At 55.2% G+C, this 21709-nt stretch overlaps 1 protein-coding gene across 1 annotated transcript in view; it reads right to left on the bottom strand.

Moving 5' to 3' along the window:
• The window catches only part of STARD10 (StAR related lipid transfer domain containing 10), a 33885-nt gene extending 13973 nt beyond the window's left edge, over positions 1-19912 (bottom strand). Inside the window, exons 1-2 of the mRNA XM_067539082.1 lie at positions 19102-19912; positions 18614-18906 (exon numbers count right to left, since the gene is read on the bottom strand). Of these exons, the coding sequence (XP_067395183.1) occupies positions 18614-18775 (162 nt within the window). The 5' untranslated portion in view covers positions 18776-18906; positions 19102-19912. The remainder of the gene's footprint in view (positions 1-18613; positions 18907-19101) is intronic.
• Between the last annotated feature and the right edge of the window lie 1797 nt (positions 19913-21709).

Raw genomic sequence — 21709 nt, 5'->3', positions numbered from 1 at the left:
TTTCTGACACACACTTGGGATAAACTCCCCTGCAGGCAGTCTCTGCTAACGGAACAACCAAACCAGCTCCATGCAATTGTGCTAGCTACACAACTGGAGTTCCAGTTGGCAAGGGATGCGAAGGGTAACAAGCAGGTTTGTACAGGTATGTTAGCAACAAGGTGGTGGTCAGGGAAAGTGTGGGCCCCTTACAGAACGAGGGAGGCAACCTAGTGACAGAGGATGTGGACAAATTGGAGAGTCCAGTGGAGGGCAACGAATGATGAGGGGGCTGGAGCACAGGACGTATGAGGAGAGGCTGAGGGAACTGGGCTTGTTTAGTCTGCAGAAGAGAAGAATGAGGGGGGGATTTGATAGCAGCCTTTAACTACCTGAAAGGGGGTTCCAGGGAGGATGGAGCTAGGCTGTTCTCGGTGGTAGCAGATAACAGAACAAGGAGCGATGGTCTCAACTTGCAGAGGGGGAGGTCTAGGTTGGATATTAGGGAAAACTTGTTCACTAGGCGGGTGGTGAAGCACTGGAATGGGTTACCTAGGGAGATGATGGAATCTCCATCTTTAGAGGTTTTAAGGCCCGGCTTGACAAAGCCCTGGCTGGGATGATTTAGTTGGAGTTGGTCCTGCTTTGAGCAGGGGGTTGGAATAGACACCTCCCGAGGTCCCTTCCAACCCTCATCTTCTCTGATTATCGGGCTGCTCTCTCCGTGCTGGTCTACTCTGAAAAGGGGCTTTGTAAAGAGGACATCGTGAGGCTCCATTTTACCATCTCCCAGCTTTCAAAGCGAATCTGACCAGATTACGAGTCAGGAGATGCAGTTTTCCTTACTGCCGTCTCTACAAACACCCTGGCATCTCTTGAGTCAAGTTGGCCCCTTCCTGGCCTCAGGCCTCCCTGACGACCAAGATGTAGTCACAGACACACTTTGCTAATAACGAGTAGCTGAAAGCCTGTGCTTTCACATGGGTGTGGTTTGCAAAGTCACGTGTGTAAGGAAACCGACAATGGCTCCGAACTTAAAAATCGGCCGGTAACAGAGTGCGGATCCCAGTGGTGATTGGAACTGGTAACATGCCAAAACAGAGAGCTCTTCACCGTGGTTGGAGCAATTTCCTTCACTTTGTGCTGCCTCCGCCATCCTAGGCTTCAGAGGGAAATTGGGGTTAGGGTGTGCTCTGGTTGTGTTGTTGTGTGGGCAGGTCGTTAAGATTTGCACAGGTAGCAAGGGAGGGGTGAGTGTTGCAGCAAGGGTATGTGTGTGTGCTGGTTGTGTTGATGTCCGTCTGAGGGGGTTGTGCACCTCCCATTGTGCTGAGTTGGTCAGGTGACAGTTGGGCAGCCTCTCTCATACAACCAATGAAATTGCTGCATGCAAATTAGCCATAGAGTAAGGGTGGCGACTGGCTGAGTTACCTCTGACATCACAACGGGGGGTGAGGTCACTTGGCCTGGTGACTGGAGCTGCACCCCGCCCGGGTGTAACCCATCCAGTCAAAATGGCCGAGGACGTAAAACCTGGACGGGAACAGATCGTGAATCCCAGGGACGAGTCGACCTGGAGCTATTCTGAACCAAAGGAGATGTCAACCCGGCGTCCCTCCTTTCAGGCAGATGCCGCGGTTTTGGCTCCCGAGGGACGCACCGAGTGACCTTCCAAGAATCGTGTTACCCCCATTCTTCTGACAACGTGGGAGCAGCTCCCGCCCTCCCGCGGCTGTGCCGGCTCTGCAGGGTTAATACGTTTCTGCTCCCGCATCCGTCACACGTGGGATAAACGGGGCTATGGAGTCAGAAGGTGCCGCTTTTCCCACCGCGGCACCGGGAGCTTTTTGGAAGCTCTCTTCCCACATCAGAAGGATCCTCCCCCGCCGAGCGCAGTCAGCGCAGCGCCGAGCCTCAGCTAGAGGGGGAGGAGAACCGGCCCGGGGGGCTCCCCTGCTGGCCGTGGCACCCAGCAGAGATCCTCAGTCCCACCCCCAGCAACCACATGACAATAGAACATGCCATCATTAGACCACCGGACTGGGCCGGTCGGTCACCAGTTTTGGGTCTGGGGGGAAGAGAGCTCCCAACTAAGAGAAGAGAATCCAGGCCAGGCCTCGGCTTTGATCTCCGGCCCCCTGCCCTTAGCTTTTCCTGTCTAGGGTGACTGTGGATTACGCCATCTGGCTGCAGCCGTCTCCCCAGTTAATCCACTGCCCACAGGAATCAAAGGGGGAAGGCACAGGCCGTAAGAAACTCCACGGGCGCCACCCCTTCCTCCCTCCTCCTCCGCGGTGTTAGCCAGCATCCCAGGCAATCGCCACGCGCCGGATTGACACCCTGCACCAAGACGGGCCTGGCCCGTTGGCTGCAGGGAAGCGATTTTTCCCCCCCACTCGGGAACACTTTGGGGCACGGGCCGTGTCTATACAGCACCTTGCACAAATGGGGCTCCGGCCCCGAACGGGTCTCGTGTAATAACAAATGGTGCTTAAGCACCCGCAGGAGAGCGAGGCAGATGAAAGGCAGGGGCTAGGTCGGACCGAGAATACGGCACAGCCGCGGCCCGGTCGCACAGCGCGGCTCTGTTAGATGCACTCACTGTCATACCTACACCCACCCCAGGGGGTTCGGAGAAACTCCCGGTAACCATGACAGCAAATATATCATCAAAAGAAAGAGCTATTCTGGGAGGGAAGAAACCGCCATCTTACCAAAACAAAAAGAGGGCTGGAAGCCGTACGCTGCATTCAGGAACCAGCCTTTCAACTCTACAGACCAGAATTCAAAATCCCCGCACCGCTCACAAGGCAAGAGAACAAGTGGCCTCATCGTCAGACCCAATAGATCTTGGTCTCCTGGACAAAGCCATTCATTGACCCTCCTCGCCCAGCCAAACCTGGGAGCACAGAGCCAAGATTTATCCATTTAAACCCACAGCTGCTGCAGTGAGAGAACCACCCTGACCCGGAGATCTCTGCTGCTTCCCCACACAGAGATTCCCGTTCAGAAGAGCGCCCCATGCAGCATTTGGGGTGCTATTACGGGTGCACCCCACAGCTCTCACTATGCCAAATGGAACCCTGACCCAGCACCTGGTGACACAGACTGGTAACCCTTTGGGACCGGCACTAAATCGGCGGGACAGACAGAGGGACGGGAGGGGAAGTAACGACCGCCAGGGCAGACAGCGTGTCGGGGCAGAGCTGGGGGGGATACAGCACAGATCTCCTGGCTCCCAGTCCAGGGTCCAATCCACAAGAGCACAGCACCTCCTTCAAGCAGAATTCATTGTTGTGCGTTCGTACAGCTCCTAGCACAACGGGGGCAGGATTAGGGCTCCTAGGTGCTACTGCAGTAAGTAGCAACAGCCACTTCTGCATTCACCTCCGCCTGTCAAAGGGTGCAAAGCAAGCAGCCCGGGAGAGGGCAGCGTAAGTCTCTCGGCTTTAGAGGAGGGGCGCTTCACGTGGGGCAGACTCGGGTACGCGCACAGGGGACACCCGTTCCCATCCCCCGTCCAAGTCGAGTGGGTATCACATTGCGCTAATGGGCTGCGCCGCACGTCTGCCAGCACTCAATTAAGCACGGAGCGCAGGCACCAGTCAAGCCACGCGAGCTAGACGCCAGGGCGAGGATCCTCGCCTGAAACCCAGCCAGAAGTCAGGAATAGCAACACTTGGCTCTTACAGCACACAGATGCGGTCATTCCCAAAGCACTTTCCCACAGAGGGAGTCACTAAGGCAAGGAGGGGGGCCAGGACACTAGCCAAGACCTGTGTTCGAGTCCCCGATCTGCCAGACTCAAGCCAGACACTTGGCCACTCTGTGCCTCAGTTTCCGCAACTATACAATGGCGTGAACAGCCCTGCCCCGCCCCGCAGGGGCGTTAGGACAACGAATGGAACCATAGATGTCCAGGGCTGGAGGACGTCTTTTAGTCCATCCTCCCACGCCGAGTCAGATTGCGAGGAGATCAGATACCACGGTGATGGGGGCCGGATAAGTAGAGGGGCCAGGGCAGAGAGAGGTGAGGTGGCCCAGGACACACAGTGAGTCAGCGCACGGAGCGGGACTGGAACACAGGTCGCCCGGCCCAGCGCAGCACGTACGAGATCACACGCGCCTCTGGCTCGTCATCTCAGACTGGAGAAACCAGCCGGGAAACTTGCTTGGCGAGAGGCTCAGCAAACCAGGTTCTTGGCCAGAACCGGGCACTCCTGGAGCAACCGGGTACGTTCCGGACCAGCGCCGACACGGACGCTGCTGCTGTAAGCAACAGAGCAGCACCACTGAGGCACCACTTATAGGTAGCGCTCCCTGGGAGGTGTTTTCAGAAACGGAGCTAAATCTCCTCCCATGGGAAAACTCTTCACCGCCTCAGGCCGGTGCTGAGCGCTTCCCAAATCCCCCCACCCGGCTCCGAGTGCTGTAAAAATCCGCCAGGTAGTGGCGGGGAGGGAGTCACTGCGGGACATACTGGAAAGCAGGGAGATTTGGAGGTTGCTCCTGGGAAAATTGCCTGAGCTCCCAGGGCGAGTCTGAGGAGGAAATAAAGCAAAAGGCCAGTTTGGGTCAAGGATCAAGACAGACCTAGCCGCCTGAAGCATCATTTTCCCCAGTGGGAACGGTGGAAATCCCATCACATCAAGTCCTATTCTTCATGATTTGTACCACCACCGCACCAGTTAGCCCCCATCCCGGGCCAGCATCCCACTGCACTCCGCGCTGTGCAAACGCAGACCCAAGACAGTCCCTGCCCCCAGGAGGCTACAGTGTAAGTAGACGACGATGGATGGACACAGACTGACTGACAGGGGAGCACAAGGGAACAGGGAGACCGCAGGGGTCTCAGCAGCACACCAACTGCCTCTCCACAGGCCAGGTAGACGGTAGGCAGGAGAATGAGCTGCAGAGACCATCCTGGGCTGGCCCCGGGGGACGGACAAGCTGGGGCTTCCCCGGGAGAATGTTACTTTGTACGTGGGGAGAAGCTCTCCTCGGAGGAGGCTCTGCTACGATAGCATTGAAGGACCCCACTGGGATCCGGGCTGGCCGCTGCGCCGACGCGTGCTAAGACAGACGATCCCTGCCTTGAAGAGTTTCCAAGCCCAGCAGACAAGACAGACAAAGGGCTGTGGGGAAACCAAGGCAGGGAGAGGGACCGTGACTTGCCCACAGTCAGACAGCGAGTCAGCGGCAGAGGCAGGAATAGAACCCAGTTCTCTTGACTCCTGGTGCAGCGATCTAGCCACTAGACCATGTACCTCCCTCTGAGATCAATGCTGACCTTGTACAGAGTGGTAAACTGAGGCAGGGGTTGGCACAGCAAGTTAGCCACTGTGCAACTTTGGGCATCTGGCAGAGTCGGGGCAGGAACCCTGGACTGGCAGCGCTAGCCACTAGGCAGCATTCCCTTCCTCGGATGTGCATTAGGCCCTGCAGTCCCACCGTGTGATGCTGGGCCATGCCCCGGACCCGGCACAAAAGGACAGGCCGACTCGCAGCACCGAGTCTGCCTACGTGTCACACGCTCACCAGAACTGGTCCGACTGGAACGGTCGTGGCGGGTGAGTCAGCCAGCCCCCAGGAGAGGAGAACCAGCCTGCCTGGCGGTGACTGTTCGGGCCCCACGCCATCAGGTGACCGAGCCGGCGACTCGAGCGTCAGCATCAGCTGAGCCAGACACGCCAGGCCCCCCGCCCCCCCCCCCCCCATCACCTGGTGGGAGTGACACGGATCTAAGGCAGGGCAGGAGCAGGCTGAGACATCAGCACCGCCAGGCACCGGCAGCACATCCGGGAAGCCTCATGGGTCTGGCTGCCTTCTGCAGCCTTGAATCAATATTGACTCTTCGGCTGTAACGTGGGGAGGAGAAGTGGGGAAAAGACAGCCAGGGGACTAAGGTAGAGCTAGTGAGGTAGGGCAGGGCAGCCACCGCCTCTGACTGCTGCTCCGAAGGTGCGTCTACACAGCAGAGAGTCCCTACCCCAGAGCGCGAACGTTCCAAAACAGACAGGACACAGCGAAGGGACGGGACCAGCCCGAGGTCACCTTGCAAGTCAGCAGCTGAGCTAGGCACAGAACCAGGTCTCCCAGTCCCAGACCAGTACCCTAGCCACCTGGGTCAGAAGTCACAGGCTCTTTTCTCACGAGCGCAACCTGAACACCCCAAGACTGAATTTTCAAGACAAAGAGACTCCGATTCATTCCTGGGCCAACCAGCAGTAGATGAAAGGAAGCAAGGCAGATCTTGTGGTTAAGGCACCAAAACGGGAGAGGAGACAGCTGGGTTCAATCCCCGCCTCTGCCACTGACTTCCTGCGTGACCTTGGGAAAGTCACTGACTCTCTGCCTCAGTTTCCCCAGCTGTCATAGCATGAATATCATCATAGTGTTTAGGCCCCATTGTAATGTCCAGGTGCAAGCGGGCCCCGGTACCACCTCCTGATGCAGCCCGGGAATGCAGCGACCTCGCAAGATGTTAAGAAGCCAGGATCATTACGTTATTATTTTGGAAAAAAGGTTCTGGGCAGCCTCTGAAGCCCAGAGGCAGCAGCAAAGGACCAGAACGGAGGACAGCAGCCTCAATCCACCACTCCCCATTTCAGCCTTTCACACCCCTCCACCCTCTCGAGTCGCCTTTCCTTCGCCCTGGGAAGCGGCGTTGTCCCCTGCAGCTCTCTGAGCTCAGGAGAGGAGTTGGAGGGGACCACTTTTGCTTTCCAATGCCGACAAGTCAAAGGAATCCGGCCTTTCCAAGGAAAAGGCTTCCTGCTCAGTGTAAACGGGGGCAGGTCAGGCACTGAACACCAGCACCCACATCACAAGGTTTTTGCAAAGAAAGGTTTGACGCCGGGAGCTGAACGACCGACAGCGGGAAAGCCACGTGGCCCTGCGTTTCCTAATGCTCTCTCGCACCATTCACCTCCACGCACTTTACACACGCTGATGACTTCGCCCTCCCAGCAGCCCTTCGGAGGAAGACAACTGACCGCCTCGCTCTTACAGCTAGAGAAACTGAGGCACGGGCGGTTACCTGACTTGCCCAGAGTCACAGGGCAACTCAGTGGCAAAAACCAGGAACAGAACGCACGAGTCCTGACACCTAATCTCCCACGCTAGCCACTAGACTTCACTTCCTCCCAGATCTGAAGAGAGCCCCCAGGAGTCCCAAATCTCTGCTACGACCCACAGAACGGACTGTCGCTCCTTTTTGACATCAGACGTTCAGCCTAGACCCTCAACAGAGGGACTCAGCCCACACCACAGCGGCTACTCAGAGCACGTGGCAAATCCTGGGTGACACCGTGCGTCTGGGAGGCCTGAGAGGATTCCCCGACCACATGGAGACACGGGTCAAACTCATGCAGAAGAGGTGGCAGCGAAACAGCCAAGCCACAAGCTTTGGCCGACTCCAGGGAGACGCTCTGGAGCATGCGTCTACTGTTGATGGGCGCTAGGCGGTTGTAACGTCCTCTCTCACCGCACGGAGCCTCCTAGGCATCCGTGGAGCTTCTGCAAAGCACCTGGCAAACTTTCCTGGAGCGAAGTTTCTCGCTGGTTAGAGAGTGACCCAAGTATCGGTTCTCTGGCACATTGTCTTCGAGAGCGGAGATGCCGCGGGCTTTGGGAGATGGGATGGTGTGTGGGTGATTAGGACAGATCTCATGATCTCTCTCTCCCCCTCATTGCCTAGATATTTATATGAAATTAGTAAAAAATAACTGGGATTGGCAAGTTGCAAAGGCTGGTGAACCCTTTTGTTTCTTTGTGATGAAGAAAGAAGGGCCTGGAAGCCATTTAACTTCAGTACCATCAGGAACATCAAATCTGGTCTTTCCTGGGGGACTCGCCAATGGTCTTGGATGTGGATAGGGGCCTTCTTCTGCCTTAAACTGAACGCAATTATGGCCGGACCCAATCAGAGCACAGGTCCCAGGAGCCCATCTCAGACAGCGACCAGCACTGGCGGATTCAGAGCAAGGTGCCAGAAATACTTCAGCAGCCTGGAGGAAGTTTCTTCCTGACAGTGGCTGGCTGGTGCCCAGAAGCATGGGAGCTTCCATCCCCAATGTTTATATTTTTACCCTCTCATGTAACTCTAGATCAAGCCACTTAAACCTCTAATCCTTCTCCCATCACCACCAAGGGGTGGAGGAGGCTGAAACTTTAACAAAGACCTTCTGTCTCCCCAGTGTTTCTCAGGCATTTGAATTAAAGACAAAGGGTTTTTAACGGTGTGACTAAGTCACCTCCTGCTTTCCCTTGCACGGTGGCGCCAGGGTCATAAATCTGCTGCCTTCCCAACCAGAGGCAGACGCAGGAAGAAACAGATGAGAGCTGAATTTCTAATGTAAAAACAATCAGGAAAATAGCTTTGGAGATTTATTGAATCATCCTAACGCCCCAGGGAAGAAGGGGTGCACAAACCCATCTTTTCCCCTCCTCTGGCCGGTCACCTCTGTGCCATTAGCCCTGGATGGCTCCACTGTCATTTGCCCTACGTCCTTCACTCAAGGTCTTTGCCCCACATCAGCGACACTGCCCTCACCTCCAAGAAGCTTCTGCTTTCCCACAGTGCGGAGGGCACCGGAGGAGACTCCCGCCGGGGGACGGGGGGCCAGGGGTGTTGGGACTAGGGGTGCAGTAGAGGTGGCTTGAAGCGGTTGCCATCACATACAGGGCTTACGGTTTCGTTCAGTGGCTTTCAGCACTTTCCCCGCTATACAAATTGTCCCCACGCCGCCACGGGAGATTTGCTTTTGGAGCCAGAGGGAGAGGAGATGGGGGAAAGGCAGCGGGGAGGAGAGGAAGGAGAAGGCAGCCGAGGAGTCGGGAAGAGGACACACGACACCGCTTGCCCAGCCCCTTCTGCGGGGGTGAATCCTCCAGTGACCTGACACACCCGGCACCAGAGGAGACGGCAGATGACAGGGCAGATGCTCCTCCCACGTGGTGCCCCCACCTCCAGGCATATGGCAGGCACACGCACCCAAAGCCCCACAAACCTGCACCCTGGGCTTCCAGCTGCCACTGGAACCCACCTGGGGCGGGGTCTCCAGCCCCTCTGAGTTTCTAGCCCCCCCCAAGGCTTGGCTGGCCTGCCACCTGCTACCCCACACTTGGGAGCAGGGACCGTTTTCCAGCTGGGCATGCGGCAGAACCTGCCCGACGGGAAACTCCGACGCACGGAGCTCCGTGGCATCTCCGCCCCCGGGGAGCCAAGCCGGCTCTTCCGCCCCACGTCGGCGGGATTGGATGACTCCGACTCAGCCTGTCTCTTTCCGCCCAGCTCCCCCGGGCTGCCTGCGGTTCACACCGCTGAGAGCTGGATCCTCGGCGTCATCCAAAACATCACTGCCAGCCCCGGGGCTGTGATAACGGGCAGGCGGGTTATCTAGCCGCGGGGCGCTGGCTGCGAAAGTGGCGGGGGCACAAGCGCCCTCCCATGCTCCCCCTGCTTCTGGCCACCCCAGGCCATCCCTTAAGCCGAAAAGGATCCATGTCCGGGGGAAAGGTGCTGGCTGGTCAGCCTCGGAGACAGCAAGGACCGTGACGGAGCCACCTCTGCCTCCATCGTGACCTGGCGGGGCCGTCTCTAACAGGAGGCGGGGTGGCCGTAGCCCGTTCAGCCCTTGGCCTCCCTTCAGCCCAAGTCAGGGCCAATTAGTGCCGGCTGTCTGGAGTCCAGTAGCACCTAGGGGCCCCATGGCGCTAGGCGCTGTACAGATAGCACAGAGATTGTCCCTGCCCCCGAGAGCTAAGCACAGCTCAGACAGGGGTTCCACCCCTCTTGCTATTCCTGTTCTCCCATGCATACGTGGCCTGCCCTCACCGTCACTGCCTTGCCCGCACGCTAGCCCTTACATGAGCCTGACTAGGCCCCTTGACCAGACGGGGCGTGTCAGAGGCCAGGTGCAAACACCTTCCCCTCGCTAACCAAAAAGGGGCCACGTCTCCCCCTCTCCTCCTTCCCCAAAAGTTTCTTCCGGGGGCAGCTCAACCCCTTTGGAAGCCCGAACAATGATTCGGCAGTGACCTCTCTCACCCCACACACACACACCTTGGAAGTGACCTGTCATGGCTTTTATCACCGATCCAGTGGGGCCCAGGGGCTCGCACCCCCCGGCTGCTGGAGGGGCTGGTTCCCGGGGAACAGGCAGCACCGTCACGCCGGTGGCATTCCCAAGGAGGCTAGAAAGGGGTTTAAATATTAACCACGAGGCGCTGCGCATATGCTCAAAACACGTCATTGGAGCCCAAGCCGGCACATCCTATTGCACATTTTCAGGCCGTTTGCCTGCCGGGTCACTAATTATTACAAGAGAGCATGACGCACCCAGGATACAAGTGGAGCTCTTCTGTCTCCCTCTCTCCTTCATACTCCATGCAACTGAGAACCCCTCCACCCCACTCCACTCAGCTCAGCCCCTTGGACAAACAGCAATTCTAGTGCCTGCGGTCCTCCGAGGAGCCGAGACGCTTTCCACCACACACAGGCCTGGTTTCACCCACCGCTGTCTGACAGCGCACAGCACCGCTCCCCCAGAGCCCAGGGCACTGAGCCAAGCAGAACGCCCGGCTGAAACCGCAGGGGGTGGCTTTGATCTTCAAACCCAAGCCGGCGCAACAAAAGCTTCCGCTCATCCCCTGTATTTTCCCGTTCACTCACTGGGATCGGGGCAGCACCTTTCCACACGTTAACGGCTGTTTTCTCTGGCCACAGGTGTCAAAGTCCCATAGGACGAGGACAGGAAATTGCTGCACACAACTGAAGCCACACGCGGACAGTTTTAGATCTCGTCCCATAGGCAGGATTTTAACAATGGGGCCAGTGACACTTCCCGCAGTGGCCAGCGTGTCCTCGGGAGGTCTCCTGCCCAAGTCCACATCAGTCAAAGCTCCCGGGCCAGCTCAGAGCTGTGGCCTTGTTTAAACTTCTGGAGATGGGGTCACTCGGGCGTCCCACGGACACACACACAACTAAAACCGGGGCCAGCAGCAAGCAGCCCCTCTACATGGAACAAGAGGCAGGTCCCAGCACAGAGCGAGCCGTCGGGCTGCAAGCACCCATCCTTCAGGAAGGGGTTTCCAAAGTCAGGCGGTGACTCTGACCTCCTCCGGGCCACTCGAGTGCAGGTGAGCACCGGTGAGACCAGCCCCGCCCGGTCAGACCTGCCAGGGCACCGAACGCCTAGAACCTCTCACTCAGCAAGAACCAGCTCCTCCAGGCTCAGGGCCAGGGCTTAATGGCTCCTATTGACGCATGTGGGAGCTACCCTGTAATAAGAGCAGAGGCCTCCAATCCCTCCTGCCCTACAGGTACAGAATCATAGAAGATGAGGGTTGGAAGGGACCCCAGGAGGTGTCTAGTTCAACCCCCTGCTCAAAGCAGAACCAACCCCGACTAAATCATCCCAGCCAGTTTGTCATGCCAGGCCTTAAAAACCTCTAAGGATGGAGATTCCACCACCTCCCTAGGTAACCCATTCCAGCGCTTCACCACCCGCCTAGGGAAAAAGGGTTTCCTAATATCCAGTCTAGACCTTCCCCACTGCAACTTGAGACCGTTGCTCCTTGTTCTATCACCTGCCACCACTGAGAACAGCCTAGCTCCATCCTCCCTGGAACCCCCTTCAGGTAGTTGAAGGCTGCTATCAAATCCCCCCTCATTCTTCTCTTCTGCAGACTAAACAAGCCTAGTTCCCTCAGCCTCTCTCATAAGTCCTGAGCTCCAGCCCCCTAATCATCTTCGTTGCCCTCCGCTGCACTCTCTCCAACTTGTCCACATCCTTTTTGTAGTGGGGGGCCCAAAACTGGACACAATACTCTAAATACAGCCTTACCAATGCCAAATAGAGGGGAATAATCACTTCCCTCCATCTACCGGCAATGTTCCTACTAACGCAGCCCACTATGCTATTAGCCTTCTTGGCAATCAGGGCACACTGCTGACTCATGTCCAGCTTCTTATCCACTGTAACCCCCAAGTCCTTCTCTGCAGAACTACTGCCTATCCAGTCGGTCCCCAGTCTGTAGCAGTGCATGGGATTCTTCCATCCTAAGAGCAGGATTCTGCACTTGTCCTTGTTGAACCTCATCAGATTTCTTTTGGCCCAATCCTCCAATTTGTCTAGGTCACTCTGTATCCTATCCCTACCTTCCAGGGTATCTACCACTCCCCTCAGCTTAGTGTCAGCTGCAAACTTGCTGAGGGTGCAATCTACCCCATCCTCCAGATCATTAATGAAGATGTTGAACAAAACCAGCCCTAGCAGTGACCCCTGGGGCACTCCACTTGTGACCGGCTGCCAACTAGACATGGAGCCGTTGATCACTACCTGTTGAGCCTGATGATCTAGCCAGTTCTCTATCCATTTTATAGTCCATTCATCCAACCCATACTTCTTTAACTTGCTGATAAGAATACTGCAGGAGACTGTTTCAAAAGCTTTGCTAAAGTCAAGGTATATCACATCCACCGCCTTCCCTACATCCACAGAGCCAGTCACCTCTCCATAGAAGGCCATCAGGTTGGTCAGGCATGACTTGCCCTTGGTGAATCCATGCTGACTGTTCCTGATCATCTTCCTCTCTTCCAAGTGCTTCAGAATGGATTCCTTCAGGACCTGTATGTCCTGGTATGGATTCACTGCACAAAGGATCTCAGTGTCAGTCACTGGCTTTCATCCTTCAGGCCAGGAAGCCACCTTCACAAGTGGCCGAACACGCCAGGGCTGCAGTTACTATTCAGTTACAACAAAGGCCTTGAGACTTACAGAGGAAGGAGGATTGTGTGGTTAAGGCACCGAGCTGGGACTCAGGAGACCTCACACTCCCAGCATGAGCTGGGGTAAGTTATTTCATCTCTCTGTATCTTAGTTTCCCATCTGTAAAATGGAGAGAAGAGACCTTCCTGCCCCCTTTTTCCTGGTCTAGTTAAGTGGTCAGCTCTTTGGGGCAGGGACTGGCTCTCACCATGTATGTGTTTGTACAGTGCCCTTCACAGTGGGGCTCTGATCTCAGCTGGGGCCTCGAATCGCTCCTGTGATACAAACAGGAAAGCAGGATTCTAATGGAATAGTTATTAAAACATCTTAGCAGCCATCACTTTTGCTGGACTCTCTCTGCTAGTACTACGGAAGCGTCGCAAGATTCCTGCCTCCAGCAAGGCTGAGACCCCTCCATTAGCACCAAGAACTTTTAGAGACGTGTTTACAGAATCATAGAGACGTCCAGCTGGAAGGGACCTCAAGCAGTCATCACGTCCAGCCCTCGGTTCTGAGGCAGGACCCAATAAACATAGACCATCCCTGACAAGTATTTGTTCAAACTGTTCTTAGAAACCTCCATTGACGGGGATTCCGCCTTCAGAAGTCTGGTCCAGAGCTCAACTACCTATAATCAGACAGGTTTGCCTCATCGCCAACCAACATCTCCCTTGCTGCAGATGAAGCCCATTACTTCTTGTCCTGGCTTGTACAGAAATGGAGAGCGGTTGATCTGCTATGTTAAAGAGTGTTATTAAAAGGACTGAAGACTTATCAGGTGCCCCCTCAGCCTTCTTTTCTCAAGACTAAACATGCCCAGTTTTTTTTAAAACCTTTTCTCACAGGTCAGGTTTTCTAAACCTTTGATTGTTTTTTGTTGCTCTCCTCTGGACTCTCTCCACACAACTCCAGTGAAGGCCTCACCAGTGTCGAGTAATGCAGGATGATTACCTCCTGTGTCTTACATTCAACATTCCTGTAATATAGCTCAGAATAGGAGGCTCTTTCGCAGCAGCATCACATTGTTGATGGATATTCAACATGTGACGCACTAAAACCCCATAGATCCTTTTCAGCAGTTCTGCTGCCTAGCCAATCATTCCCCATTCCTGTAGTTGGGCATTTGATTTTTCCTTCCTATGTGAAGTATGTTGCTCTTGTCTTCATTTAATTTCATCTTGTTGATTTCAGACCAATTCTGGTTCCTCACGGTTCCTCACGGTCAGTCTGAATTCTAGTCCTGTCCTCCAAAGCACTTGCAACCTCTCCCAGGTTGCAATCATCCACAAATTTTAGAAGTAGCCTCGTCCCTCCATTATTCAAGACATTAATGAAAATATTGAATGGAACCAGATCCAGCGCTCACCCTTGCGGGACGCCACTAGATCCACCCTCCCACTTTGACAACTGGCCACTGATAACTATCTTTGAGTGCGATCTTCAACCCGCTGTGCACCCACCTTCTAGTAATTCCATCTAGCCCACATTTCCCTAGCTTGCCCGTGTCACGTGGGACTGTGTCTAAAGCCTTACTAAAAATCAGGATCTATCACATCTACCGCTACCCATCCTGCCACCCCGATCCACTTGGCTGCTTACTGCATCCAAGAAGGGTTTGTAGCGAATGTGCTACCAGCCTCCTGAATCGCTGAGCAAACTCTCATAGCAACTGGGTTGAGTGCCGTGGAGCTCTTCCCCCTCTGCTGTCTCCAGGGCATGACACGGATCAGCTGTTGTCCTTGTTACAGCTCCTGGGGCGTGCTCCGCCAGGCAGGCCAGCCCGGGCTATCCAGGCCAGGATTTTAGGAGACCCTGCGTGATGACACTAGGCAGCACAGATTCAGTCTGGGAATCAGAGTCAGCCTCAACGGCAAATCCCCTTTCCAACAGAGTCCTGCCCCATCACTGGGGTAGCCGAGTGGGCCCGTGCGTCTGCTTACAGGGCCCCCGTTGGCTTGCAAAGACCAGCGGTAGAGACGTGCTCACAAAATCAGCGGGGGCAGGACCCCGGCAGGCCGGCCTCGCGAACTCGCTGGGTAACCCTGAGATTCAGCCCCGCACAGATTCAGCGCGGTCGCCGTGAACGCTGCAGCAGCCCAGGCAGCGCGTGCAAACCCTGGCAGTGGAGAGCGGGGCAACTTCCATGTTTGCATCACTGCAAGGGACCAGAGAGGGAAACGGCAGAAAGTTAGCAAGGGGAAGGCTGTGAGAATGGGGGCGCCCCATGGCCCACCCGCCCCAGCACAGGTGAGTAGGCAATTTGGAAGTGTTGTTTGCAGACCACATGGGAGAGGGCAGGGGAGAATTGCAACAGGGGCCAGGGAGAAAAGGGGCTCGGGTCTAGACCTTGTGGAGGAGAGGACAGCTGACCTACAAAGCCTGCTGCCGTGGGATGCCTGAGCGCGCACAGATCTGGTTTCCTTTCCACGATGTAAGCAGGTACGTGACCAAGCCGCTCAACCCGCTAGCCCACAGGGACATTCTCTCCCACGCCCAGCCAGCAGCCGTCTCAGGAGACAAGTTGCTCAGAGCTGCCAGCTCCGTTTGTTTGCTCTCTGCCTCTGGAGTGCAATGTGCTGCCTGGCTGAACGGCACGCTCTGCTCCCAGCCCGCTGCCAAGGACAGGTCAGAGCTTTCAGGTTTGTGCTGCAGTCAAACTAGGTTGCAGTCAGTGCTGGGAGCGGCTGCTTTGGAGGCCCGGGGGGTCTAACCTAGGCAATCGCTGGGCATCAGGGCAAAAAAAGAAAGTGACCCTAGCTAGAGGCAGGATAAAACAGACCCCCAGACAATAAAGCACTCAAAGTTTGCTGGGGCTCCTCCAGACCCAGAGGAGAGGCATTGGGGCGACAGGAGCAACCGCCATCTGGAAGGACGTGGGCTAGTGGTCTGAACACAGGACCAGCAGCCAGGAATACTTGCAGTCTAGTCTCAACCCTAACAGTGACTCAAGCCAGGGCATGTCACTCAGGCAGAGACTTTCGGCTTCGGGTGCCCAACCCGAGACCTCTAGAGCCTGGTTCACATCTGTGGGAGTCGTGGGTACCCAGCGTCTCCGAATAGTCAGGCCCAGAGTATCTCAGATCAGGCACCTAAAAATCAGCGGCCCCATTGGAAATCTTTAGCTCTAATCTCTCAGTGTCTGCCAACCCAATAATGAGATTATGCTTCCATCCCTCACAACCCCTTCCGCGGTGAGTTTAATTAATGCATGTGTTCAGGAAGCACTGAGTGTGGTTATAGAAATGCACCATTCAGCAGGTGCATTATGGATCTTTCACCTTCTCCCGGAGCATCAGATACCGGCTATTGAGGGACACAGGCAATTTTTACAGCTTGTGTGAGAGCTTTGTGTGGGATTTCGAGGCCTGTCAGGGCCGACTTGATACAAATAATAAAGATCAACTGGTCTGACCCGCTGCACTGCACAGACCAGAGAATTTCAGCCAGTTGTCCCGGCATGGCGCCCAATTACTTCTGAATGTTGGGTGGGTGGGAAGTGTCATTTTGACAGCCCAGATTGGCTGAAGCCTTCAATTTACCTAGAGTGAATTTTTCAAGTTCAACTCACCCACTCCAAACTGGCAAGTGGGAAGCTCTCTGCTCAGTGTAGTGACTTAAGCCATTGATTTCTGCACAAAAATCCAAGTTTGCTTTTTAAACCAAAAATCTATTCAGTTTCTAGGCCTTACTGCAGCAAAGAAAACGTTCCATGGGTGTAATATGCCACAGCGTCTTCCTGGGTCTGCCCCGCAGGCGGCGGTGCCTCTGCGGCTGATCAGAGTTGGTCAAGCAGCCTCCAAGTGAAAGTAGCAACACCCATGCCGCTGCCGTGCATAACCCAAAGGGCAGCAAGGAAATGGTCAAGACAGCAGGTGAGTTTGGGGAATTCATCTCTCCCAATTGCCGGTTGGCGGAGGCTGGCAGGAGACGAAGCCCACCGACCCACGGAAGCAGAGTGTAGAGATTAGCCCGGCAAAAATCCCAGGATCCTCCTCGTTCCCAGCATGGTTTCCTCATCCAGAGGTTGCCTCCGGGAATTGGAGTGTTCCACCACCCCACTGTGCTGCCCCGGGCTGCTAGGAGTCTGGCAAGTTTTTCTAAGCCCTTAGCCACAGAACAGATCCAGCACGGTAGCGTTAAAGCAAACGGTGCCCACAGCCCAGCCAACATGCCTCAATCCTGCCCCAGTGGGGAGTCAGTCCCTGGGCTCCTTCAATCTATGGCCACTCGGCTAAGGCTGCCCATAAAGGAACCAGCTAGTGCTGGTTGGGGGGCATGGGGTGGGGGAAAAGCTTTGCAGAAGGGATGCACTCCGCTTCTGAACTGAACTGAGACTCACAAATGCATTTCCCAGCCAGTCCTGCCATCCCTTATTCTGGGTTTGTACAGCACCTTGCTCTGATCCTGATCGGGCCCGCTGGGGGTGCCCGTAAAGCAGACAATTACTATCAAGACCCAGCTTCCTTCTCTGTACGGGCTCTTATATGCTTTAGTATCTGAGCACCCAGGAAACTCCAGGGAGGGGTGGATCTGGGACTAGCATGCACACTCACGCCTCACACCCCTCCTTGTGCACACACCTTGCACACCAGGCCTGCCAACTTCCTTGAAAATCCTTATGACATACAGGAGACACTCATCTGGGGGGCAAGGTCTGCCCACGGTGCCACAGAATAACACGCAGGGATCCCAGCCTGCTCCGGCCCCAGTCAGGGGCTGGGGACAGAGTAGCTTCTCCCTGCAATCTGAAGTCCAGTGCTCCAGCCTGTCCTAGCCTCTCTCTATACTGCTTGAGCAGCTCCAGTTGTTCCCTGTGTATCTCAATCCACCAGTGGAAACGGCCTCAGAACGGAGGGCTCGGCTGGGGACTTTGCTGATCCCCACTTTCTGTGCAAGAGCTCCCAGGCCATGGAGGAACTCCCATCCTGGAGAACCGGGCTCGGGGGACATGAGCTAACTGCCCTGCCTCCTGCCGGCTCCTCCAACAATTACTTTAAGGGCACTTCCAGCAGATGAGAGCCGCTGAGCCAGCTGTCAGCACTAGGAAGGGGGTGGGGTGAGGAGGAAGAGACAAAAAGCCAATTGAAGGTGGACAGATCAGCATAATCTATTGCAGGCCCTGGAAAGGTACATGTGGGCACTTCCTGTTCACACCAGCACATTGGCCAAGGAGGAGAAGCCTGTGCAAAATTCAAAGGCAACACATTTCCAATGGATACAAAATGCTGCACTAAAGAAAGTCATTAACCTGCGGAACTCACTGCTACCAGATACTGAGGCAAATCGCTCAGCAAATCAACGGCAGGACTAGATAACATGATGGTCACGGACACTGGCCAAAACAGAAGAGTTACATGAGATACCAGTCCTTCTACTCCAGGGTACAAAGCCAGGGCCAGATGGGGTTAGGAAGAAATCTCTCACTCACTCACTCACACACTCACACACACACACACCCCTGCAGTTTAGTATGGCACAACTAGGTGTGTAATGGGGATTTTATGCCAACATCCTGCCCCTGGGAAATGGGATACCAGGCCAGATAATCTATCTGTTTCACTAATGTAAGAAGAGAGGATATGAGACAGATCATTGATCTGATCAGGTGCATGCAGGGGTCCCAATCCTGGAAACATTCACTGGTACACATAGCCTTGCTTTTCCCCTGGCTTCCTGCCCTGCACCGTGCATATAGAAAACGAAGAAATGCAAAAGCTGCGAATGCACAGAGTCTATTGCATCCCACTTCTGCAGGGCTCTGTAAACAGCCTGGTCAAGCCCCTTAATTCCAGAGAGAGTGCGTGTCCACAGACACCACCGAGAAGATGTTCAGCACTCCCCCAAATCCCAGCTGTTCTTACCTTGATTTTATGCAGGGATCTCTCCACCTCCAAGATCTGGATCCACACGACGATTCCTGATTTGTTATAAGTTTGACTCCAGCCTTCCTCTGCGTTGCATTCTGTCCGGAAATTGTTAAAATCCCGATCGTCTGGAATCTGTACGCTTTCCCGGGTGGACATGGTCTTAGAAGGGCCCCTGACCAATTCTAACCTCAAGTTCTCTTTAAAAAAATGGCCAAGGTAGACTGAGTCTCTCTCCCGGCTCCAAAAAAGGGGAAACACTGGCTTTATTTTTGCACCGATCCAGAGATCTGTGAAAGAAGAATGGTTTTGTTTTTAAAGTGGGGGGGGGGAGAGGGGAGATGGTTTCAGAACAGGCAAGACAGGCTGATTGAAAAATTAAGTTCTCTGCAGCCAGAAAGCAGCTGACTCATAAGGATTCCTCGTGGGGAGGGATCACCAGATGGCTCTCCCACAAACCAAAAAAAAAAAGGAAGCAAACTCACAGAAATATTTCAGCAGGGGCTGGAGGGAAACCACTGAAAGATCAGGAGCTGCCCTACTCCCTTTCGTGTGTGTGTCTCTCTCTCTATGGAGCCGCTTCTTTCTGCGTGGGGGGCTTTAGTCTTTTTCTCCCTGGCTCCCAGTCGAGCAGGCCAAGCGGGGCGGCTGCCTCGAAACCAGCCCCTGGTGCCCAGGTGCGCCTGGCAATCAGCAGGTGACGAAGGCAGCGGCCAGGCCTGCACCTGCTTCCGCTAATCAGCTGCCCCGGGTCCAACCCCAGCCGGGCAACCTGCTGCCTCCCCGGGAGGAGGCGGAGGGCGGCCGGTGGGTTCAGAGCAAACGCCACCAGCGCAGGGGAAGTTGCCAGGGCTTTGCTCGCTCCTCCGCTAGCAGCTGGGGCGCTGCAGCCGCGGATGGAGGAGGAGGAGGAGGAGGAGGAGATGGGAGGCAGGCAGGCAGCAGCAGCCGGTCCCCTGGTGCGCTGCAGAGTGGCTGTGCCCAGGGGAGAGCCGGCTCAGCCCAGCTGCGCGTATTTCCCCTGCCCCGCCTTATCCAGCCCCCCTTGCAGGTCTGGGGCGCCCCGCTGGGAGCTGCAGGCAGGGAGCTGCCCCCACCCCCGGGCCTCTGGCTGCGCGCCGAGCTTGGGCTGCGGGGCTGTGGGTGAAATTGACGAGGGGAGAACCCAGCCCAGACCCAGCTGCACCTCCCCAGGGCGCTGCGGCCGGAGGATCCCGCCGGGTCCTAGCTTCCCTCGTGTCGCGGTGCAGAAAAAAGGGATGGGGGCGGGGTGTCATCATCAGCATCATCCACAGGTAGGGTCAGAGCCGCCGCCGGGTTTCCCCTGGAGGGGAAGGCAGGGCTTTTGGGCAGGGCCCCGCAGCAGCAGCTGGGTGCTCAGTTCAAAAGAGCCGGCCAGGGGAAGCTCAGACCAAGGGTCCCTCGAACCCGCTACCCTGGCTCCCGACGCTGGCCAAGGCCCGGGGCATCAGAGGGAACGAACAGGCCAGGTCCCCATCAAGTGATCCATCCCGTCGCCCGTTCCCAGCCTCCGGCAACCAGCCATCCCTGCCCGTCCTGGCCAACAGCCACGGATGGACCTGTCCTCCAGGAATTTATCTAGCCAGCGCCGGCTTTATCTATTCTGCTGCCCGAGGCAAAATAAAAACATTCCTTTTCCCCTCTCCCCCTCCCCAGTGGAAAAACTGGAGTATTTGCAGCGGTGCGGGGGCAGGACGCCGGGAGGCAGGCGGCTGCAGCCCAGCAGTCGCCCTTTATGCATTTTGCCGCCCTAGACAATTGCCTACTTCGCCTATGGCTAAGGCCTCTATCTAGCCCTGCCTCTGTGCGTGAATTTAGGCAAGTTACTTCATCTCTCTGGGCCTCCTCTGTCACAAGGGGGATGTTTTCTTCCTGTGCAAACCCGTCAGGGCCGAGCCTGGGGGCTCTGATCTGGGTGGGGGTGCTCCAGTGCTGTAAATAAATAATGATCATAGCTGTCTGCATCCTGTCCACCCCATGCAGCTGGCCTGAAAGGTAATAAAGATGCTAATACTGAGCCGTCACGCTGCTTTACAATTTCAAAGCACTTTACCCTCATTAACGAATCAATCTCCATCCCTGCAATGAGCTGGGTGGCATGCACACACACCATTACCTCCTACTGGAGGGAAAAGGAACAGCTCACCTGTGTGTCATAGGTGCCATCCTGCCAAACCCCATGGAGATTCTCCTTTAGCTTAAGTGGCTAGGTCCTGGGTGGTTGAAGCAAGAGAATCTGCGTTCTATAGCAGTCAGTGCCATGAAATTCCAAGGAGCTGTGATGTGCAGACGCGGCTCTCTACCGTTCCAGACGACTGTACCTCTTTCAGGAGGCTGGTTTGTCTTGCCTCCCCCAAGTTTCACCTTACTTAAAAACTACTTGCTTACAAAATCAGCCATAAAAATACCCAAGTGTCCCAGCTCACTAGTACTGAAAATGGCTTGCTCTTTCATATAATTATAAAATAAATCAATTGGAATATAAATATTGTACTTACATCTCAGGGTATAGCATATAGAGCAGGATAAACTAGTCATCGTATGAAATTTTAGTTTGTATTGATTTTGCTGGTGCTTTTTATGGAGCCTGTTCTAAAACTAGGCAAACATCTAGATGAGTTGATGTACTTCATGGAAGACCGCAGGGGTACCCCTGGTTGAGAACCACTGATGTATAGTAGCCACCATGGATTCCTAGGGGGATACAGATTTGTGGCAACCTTACCTTCCTGTTTTACCACCTGAGGCCCAGCGAGAGGAAAGTGACTTGTCTGGGACCACACGCTGAATCAGAGACAGGATGAGAACTTGGGAATTCCCTGTATTGACCACAGACCAATGCTGTCTTTTATTTCCTTCCCCTCCAGGTGTGCCCTGGATCCAGATTAGGTTCTAGTAACACAGCTTCTGAGAGAGACCCATTGGCTGTATGGATTTTAATTGTTATCTCAATCCTGTATGATTTTAAGTCATTAGTCCCGGCTCCTGCAATTGCCTATAGGCAGATGGACCCTTGCACCCACTCAGAACCAAGGGTTTGCCTGCCTGGATCCAACTGCAGGATCAGGACCT

This window comes from Emydura macquarii, unplaced genomic scaffold, assembly GCF_026122565.2.
Source record: "Emydura macquarii macquarii isolate MOO-44397 ecotype Brisbane River unplaced genomic scaffold, CSIRO-AGI_Emac_v2 contig_509, whole genome shotgun sequence".
NCBI lineage: Eukaryota > Metazoa > Chordata > Testudines > Chelidae > Emydura > Emydura macquarii.
The sequence above is the reverse complement of the archived record's forward strand: the minus strand, read 5'-3'. Positions and strand labels throughout refer to the sequence as shown.